The 7,500-nt window shown below is 38.4% G+C and overlaps 1 protein-coding gene across 1 annotated transcript in view; it reads right to left on the reverse strand.

Moving 5' to 3' along the window:
- Window positions 1-7,500, reverse strand: part of LOC137987724 (uncharacterized) — a 97,909-nt gene that overhangs the window by 53,312 nt on the left and 37,097 nt on the right. Inside the window, exon 5 of the mRNA XM_068833793.1 lies at window positions 2,035-2,145. Coding sequence (XP_068689894.1) covers window positions 2,035-2,145 — 111 coding nt within the window. The remainder of the gene's footprint in view (window positions 1-2,034; window positions 2,146-7,500) is intronic.

Genomic DNA, 7,500 nt, shown 5'->3' on the forward strand with positions numbered 1-7,500 from the left:
AATAACAGAGCGCATTATTTACATCAGTAAAAATCCTAGAAATCGATTTTAAGATGTATTTAAAAGTGAAACACTTCTGAATCAAGAATACAATAAAGAGTAATAAAAAGCACTTTCCAGTTGTAAGAGTAATTTGAAACAATTAATGACAATCATTACTAAATAGACAAAATTCACGGTTCTCGGTCAGTTGCTACAAAAGATGCAGTTCTTACATTCTTGCTCCATCTTGGACGAAAGATTAATAAGACCAATTCCTTTTTAAACGAGATGCTTCTGTGAAGCATACACTGGGTTGCCTGTGGTACGTGCTACAGAAAATCAGAAGGCACTGAATTGTGTGGTACTGAAATACAGCATTCCAGTCTCTGAAGAATAACAAATAAAAGAGAAGCGAGAAACATTGGCTTCTGGGCTGACATGTTGATAATTTTCAAGTTCCCTCACAAGTTCTTTTCACCACAAGTGTGCCCTCTGAGCATCTCTGAGCAAATAACTATTGATACACAGTTTTCAGAAACAGCAGAAGGAAGTTTCCCTGACAGTCGATCGAGAATAAAATATTTACGACATGAAAACAACGTTAATTTTGAACCGTGAATATAGAATATAAAAAGTTACGATCAGCGACAAACATTTTGGGAGATTTTTGCTATGTTCAAGTAAATTGCAAAATCGAAATTGACATGGCCGGAATTCAGCGGGCGCCATGATTAACTTACCGTGGCATGTTTACTCGCCAAACAGTGAAGCATCTGTGTCAAATGATGGCAAGATACCGGGTTTTTGTAAGTTTCTTTTTCTGTCAAGTGTTATAAAGTTTGACAATGAAATGAGCGAAGTCAAAACAAAGATCACAATCGCCCAACTCTTATTTATGCAAAGTCAAAATTTACTCTCCAAGACGCGTACGACGTTATTTATCACCAGGTAATTCCATCATTTTGGAAATAGCAGCTACTTTATTATTCATCTGCGTCACAAGTTTTCACTGATTTTGGGGCTCATTTTATTGAAACTCAAGCACGCTTCCAACAGGCCTGTGAACCCTTCCTGCTTACAGAGCAATACTAAAAAACTTCTCCCATATCACATTTCAACCTTAAGCTCGAAAATTCAATACACAACATGATATTATAATTCACAAAGGCAGAAAATACCACAGAATCCTTTTCCAGCGAAAATTGTATTGAAACAAACAACATATTTGCTCTTAGAGGCGAAAACCTCTTCCTATTTCATTGTGTGCGTGAAGACAAGAAACTCAATTGTGTCAAATTACCATGTACTTCAGGTAAATACTGCTCACTTTGATTTCGTCTCGACGGGCGATAGATTGTTGTCGAAGTCCAGTACTCGTCGCTTTTGAGATTCATGCCTAGTTTATCCAACTGACTTTCCATTATTGAGCTCCATAAGGGTATATTTTGTTTAAGGATCCACTAAAACGCCATTCGCGTTGCATGACTTTCGACGCCATTGCAGGCTCAGTTAATGATTCTATTGTGTCCACCAGAGAAATCTACGCAGTTCCACTACCCTCTCGATCCTAAGAAAATACGCACAGAAGGCTCTATGCACAAAGACACCACTTACCAGGGGAGTGACAGGCAAGACTTTTACCGACACGGAAAAAAAAAAAGAGAGAAAAAAAAGAAAACAAACAAACCAAACGCAGACCTCGACTGGGTTTGCCCATAGGCAACCCAGTAATAAGAACAGAGATGATCAGTTTCTTAGGAGCCTTCTGAAGTTTCTTAAAATTGAGGAGATGAATGTTGATATGCGCTATATCAATCTTTCAAAGTATGTGGTTTTTCTTTAACAGTTACTTACATTATCTCAGATCGTTATTTATTCATTTTTCGGTAAGATTTGCAGACGACCAATTTTAAAAGCATGCCATGGACAGACGGCTATAGTACTGGATCTGCCTTATGGCAGAGCACACACGCACACAGTTCAGAACCTCTCCAAAGGGAGATGAAATGAATTACAAATCAATAAGCCTCAAGTTAATATCTGGGTACTGACCTTGGTGGTAAAAAGGTGGCTGATACACCTGAAACATGCTTTTGTCTTTTTCCCTCATTGGATATGACAAACGTCGAGGTTGGCGACTTTCTTCTTTATAGACTTTGTCCCCTAATATAAACCAAAAAAAATTACAAAAAGCTCTTGTTCAAAGGAGACCAACATTACCACAATTAGCTCATCAGTTTCTCTTTTTCGGCAGTTTTAACTTGTATGATCAGGAAGAGCAGTCCTTTCATATAGAAAGTACAGTACTGCCCGTAGAGTACATGTGTACTAGTTACATAAGTAGGCACATAAACAACTCTGCAAGTGTTAGCTAGAAAAACTTGATGAACACATTTCATGGACTAAAGCATCTGAGAATTACCATCTGTAATAATCAAGTGACACATGACAATAGTCACATGTGTGATGAGTATCATTTAAACATCCCACTCTTCGCACAAATAGACTGCTCGTAATCCTTCTGAGTCCGTCGAACCACCCGCTTTAGTCAGTCACGCAAGCGAGCCATCGGCAGAATGGTGATAGGGCGAAATGTAGGGACTGCACACTTTTCTGTAACCGACGCGTTCAGAATCCACAACTTCAAGGCTGTTGCCTAACAGGAGCCCGGTAGCCTGGGGCTCCCAAATAATAGCTCTGGGCTCCTTAATTTTTCACAGCAACACCTTTCACTTCATATGTTGGGCTCCTAAGTTCTCAGCGTTTAGCTCTGAGGGCCCCTTTAAAATTTTCTTAGGCAGCAGCCTTCAACTTCCTAATCTAATTAGTGAAAATGACATGACAGGCGGTCCTTCCTCTGTTATTGCTGATGTAAATAAAACCAAGATAACGGCGTGGGAATATTTATGTGCATGTCGAATTCAATCATCTATTCAGAAAGGAAACCACTGAAAAACCAATGTATTTAATTTGAATTTAATGCGGACACTCCAGATTTTTGGTGGATTTGCAGAATAAATGTTAAATTGAATGTTGGATTATTTTGGCAAGTTTTCGTCTACAACTATCAAAGACAAATTCTTGTTTAGAATGGACAACTCATCTATCATTAAATACGTCAGAAGACAGAGCTAGTTCTGTAGGACAGATGACTCAATTTGTCCTCTCATAAATAATGGTCTTGCCGAAACCAGTTGCTAGCACAGCTATAACATACGTGCCCGATATAGGAGAGCTTCAACCGCAAGTTTCTTCTCTTGTTTGGGTTCAATGTTTCCCATTTGAAGGGATAATTAGATCATTTTAGGTCGTTCCTTGTTTTAGTAACTACGGATATACGATCGAAATCTAACGTAAAAGCCATATCGTGCTTATCTTTTCCCAGGGAAAGTTGAAGACAGATTGGGGTCACAATCTGACAAGAAGTACAGAAATTGACTCGTCGAAAAAATCTGATAGCGGCCCATTGTCATCGGACAATGAAGACTGCGCATTCCGTACATTTCGCTCTATCACCTTTCTCCCCTTGGCGCGCTTGCATGACTAAAGCAGGCGGTTTGACTGACTCAGAAGGGACTGTGAGCAGTGTAGCGCACATACTGTAACAACAACTAGCTAGCAGAATAACTTCACACCATAAAGTGCCAGTTACCTCCTAGCAATCTTTTCAATCCTTGTTGAATAAGCAAGCAATATTTCGTCTAAAAGTAAATTTCTGAAGTTTAAATACAGCCCTTTACAAAATTAAGATCAAAAGAAAAAAGTTACTTACAGTAATGCGCCGATCAACTCGAAACTTCAATACCCACTCACTCCCTGGGCATTTGAACTTTTGAACATTGACTCGTTCAAATTCCCGTCCCCTCAGGCCAAAATGGTGTTCAAATGCACTACCCTATCGTCGGATTTGTCTGTCAAACCCTACTAAAGAACAATCGTCATCGGCTCCTGTCGTCTTTAATAAAGCATGTGAATAAACAGGCCAACACATGTTTCGTGACCCTTTATATGATGATGCCCCGTTTTTACCAGACTTGAGATACTTCAAAAACACAACTTTAATATTGAAGCTATTAAAAGTGACTTGAAAATTGAATTAATTAAGTCCGACAATGTCAATAAGCAAGTATAAACTGCTCCAACTCCGAAACACGGCAAAGGTTGTTTAACGAGGGCACTGTACACTTATCAACAACAGTGCCTAGAGCGTTTACGACTGCATGTATTTTAAATTGCTGAGTGTCGGTTGATTACCTCTAACAGAAACGTACAGCTTTCAGAGCTTTAACAATGAAATGGTGGTGTGAAACCGTACCATATTGTATTCACTCTATAGTATGACAAATACGAATTACGTTGTTGAAAGTTTTGATTTGATCAGTGCATAAAACTGATGAACCTTTTTAATGAGACAGTATAATTGTTCAATAATTTTAAAAAATAAGTTTAATACAATCAATCAATCAATCAATCAATAACTTTATTTCAGTGTCAAAGATTCATAGCCGAGGATGATTCCTCTACTAATTGGGGACACTAAAGTTACAAAGTTATTAATTAACTATTATTACAATATAATAACAGAGCGCATTATTTACATCAGTAAAAATCCTAGAAATCGATTTTAAGATGTATTTAAAAGTGAAACACTTCAAGAAAACAATAAAAAGTAATAAAAAGCACTTTCAAGTTGTAAGAGTAATTTGAAACAATTAATGACAATCATTACTAAATAAACAAAATTCACGGTTCATGGTCAGTTGCTACAAAAGATGCAGTTCTTACATTCTTGCTCCATCTTGGACGAAAGATTAATAAGTTAGACCAATTCCCTTTTAAATAAGAGCAAAGATGATCAGTTTCTTAGGAGCCTTCTGAAGTTTCTTAAAATTGAGGCGATGAATGTTGATATGCGCTATATCAATCGTTCCTCAGATCATTATTTATTCATTTTTTATTTTCATTTTTTGAATTACACTTTTTTCTCTTATGTACGAGGTAATTCTTGTAAATTTTAAAGTGCCTTTTCGTTTACTTGTGAGAGCCAGTAATGATGTCGCAGTGTAAGTGACCCGCCCAGAATAGCAATGCCAACTGAGCACGTAATCCTTGTATAATTATGATTTGTTTGTAAATAAAGTTGTAAGTTGTTGGTTAGCAGGAAGTTGGCTCCATAGTTTGGGCCCCAAACATCTTACTGAATGCTTCCCATGGGTGACAGTATTAAATCTGGCATACATGTCCAATACACTCGACCTGAGCCGGGTTGTCTTCACTCGCAGGCGGATTGAGTCCGATCGCGACCGGAACCGGAATTGGGTGCATGGCGCTTGATCAGTGGTACCGGAAGTGAGGGTTAACAGGAGCGAGGGGGGTTGAAAAAGTTGGCAAACAGACTCGATCGGATCCGATGGAGACAGCTCTTCCTGGCAAGAGTCAATCGGACTCTCGGAAGTCAGTTCGCGCGTGACAGAAAATAGAGAGCTTTAGCAACGACGACGGGAACGGCAACGAGAACGTCATGTAAAAACATAAATTCACGTTATTGCGGTCACTTCGCGGCTATTCCAAGCTTTTTAATATGACAAAGGTGTAGCAGTCCCTCAGGAATGAAACCGTTACGAACGGTGCTTAATTTAGGGGAGAAAAATGAAAATTTATCTCCAAGTGCTGACGTTCTCCATAACACCTCAAACTTGGTTATTTCACGTTGTTGTTTTGCTGACGACGGCAAAGAAACAGACAAAAGTGAAAAACGCACGTGCAGAGCGTGCAAAGCTATTGTTTTTGTCCACTAAATATGCAAATTTGTAACGTTCTCGTTGCCGTCGCCGTTGTCGTTGCTAAAGCTCCCTAATATCTCTCAGCCGTGACGCGAAACAAGCACACGCTACACGTGAAATATACGTCGTTCTTAAAGCCATGAGGCGATACAAGCGCGCTACACATGTAACATTAGTCGTTCTTTAAGACATGAGGCGAAAGTCAACATCACGAAATATTGCACTCCACACTATAACTCGTTCTTTAAAGCATGACGCTGAACAAGATTTTCACAAATCCAGGTCATTGAATTTCCGATTGCGACAGAAATTCTTGTCATCCAATCTCCGACAACAATAAATTATTGGCTTTTCAATCAAATCCACTGATTTCAGTGACGAAGACAAAGATACTCTGCGTGAACGAGAGCCTTTCCCTGGATGAAAACTTTCATTTGTTTTTCTAATTGAAATTGTGATTAAAGCTGAAGCTGAACAAGATTTTCACAAATCCAGGTCATTGAATTTCCGATTGCGACAGAAATTCTTGTCATCCAGTCTCCGACAACAATAAATTATTGGCTTTTCAGTCAAATCCACTGATTTCAGTGACGAAGACAAAGATACTCTGCGTGAACGAGAGCCTTTCCCTGGATGAAAACTTTCATTTGTTTTTCTAATTGAAATTGTGATTAATTCCATAAGACATTAGAAACTTCTATAGCATTCTGGAACTGTTCTAGTTAAAAGAGCTCTATATTGATTATATGTGAAATATAGAATGGTCAAGGTTATGACATTAGAAAGTTCTATAGCATTCTAGAACTGCTCTAGTTTGAAGAGCTCTATAGAAAGTTCTATATCATTCTAGAACCGCACTAGTAAAATGGTCGTATGTGAAAACTTCTAAAGTTCTGATTAAAGTCAAAATTCGCAGTTATAGAGTTCCGATTTCTAGAGTTCTAAGTTCTGGAATTCTCAATTGTTATATGTTACCCTCTGTGGGCTCTAGAATGTCTAGAGTTCTAGAATAGCCAGACTCTCTAAGTGAGTTCCAGAACGTCTAAACTGCACACTAGGCTTGGTTGATTTCACTGATTACCATTCACTAGTTTAAATACTAAGCACTCATTTAAGCAAAAACAAATCTCCATGAATACCATGTAACCACGTTATACCTCGACCGTATCCAAGCACCTTAAGTAAGCTAAAACGTTCCCCCGTTTTCCAAAACGAATTAAAAATGGACATGAAAACTTGACTAAACCAGGTATCACTCTTTAGCTTTCTCTTTGCGGTTCGGTTAACTACACTTTTCCCGAGATTATGTGAAGAAGAAAGCACTCGTTTACTGATTAAGCCTAAGCGCTCCTTTCAGTTATTAGGCCCCAGTAAGCACTCTCGCAAAAGTTTAGCTTTCATTTTGCGGTTCGGTCAACTACACTTTTCACACAATCTCCGACAACAATAAATTATTAGCTGTTCAGTCAAATCAGTGTAGAAGACAAAGATAATCTGAACGCCTTTCCCTGGATTAAAACTTCCATTTGATATTCTAATTGAAATTGTTAGTAATTCGGAATAACTGATACGTTATTTATTTATGAAAATAAGTAAGTGAAAACAACAATGAAGGATGTTTAGCAAACCCAAAAAATTATTACTACCCCAGCAAGAACTTGTTCGCCGAACGTCCGGCCATCGGAGCCATCGGAGATATGTCCAGAAATGCACGCAACAACCAAAAATGGTCAAA

Source organism: Montipora foliosa, unplaced genomic scaffold (assembly GCF_036669935.1).
Source record: "Montipora foliosa isolate CH-2021 unplaced genomic scaffold, ASM3666993v2 scaffold_385, whole genome shotgun sequence".
Taxonomy (NCBI): Eukaryota; Metazoa; Cnidaria; class Anthozoa; order Scleractinia; family Acroporidae; genus Montipora; species Montipora foliosa.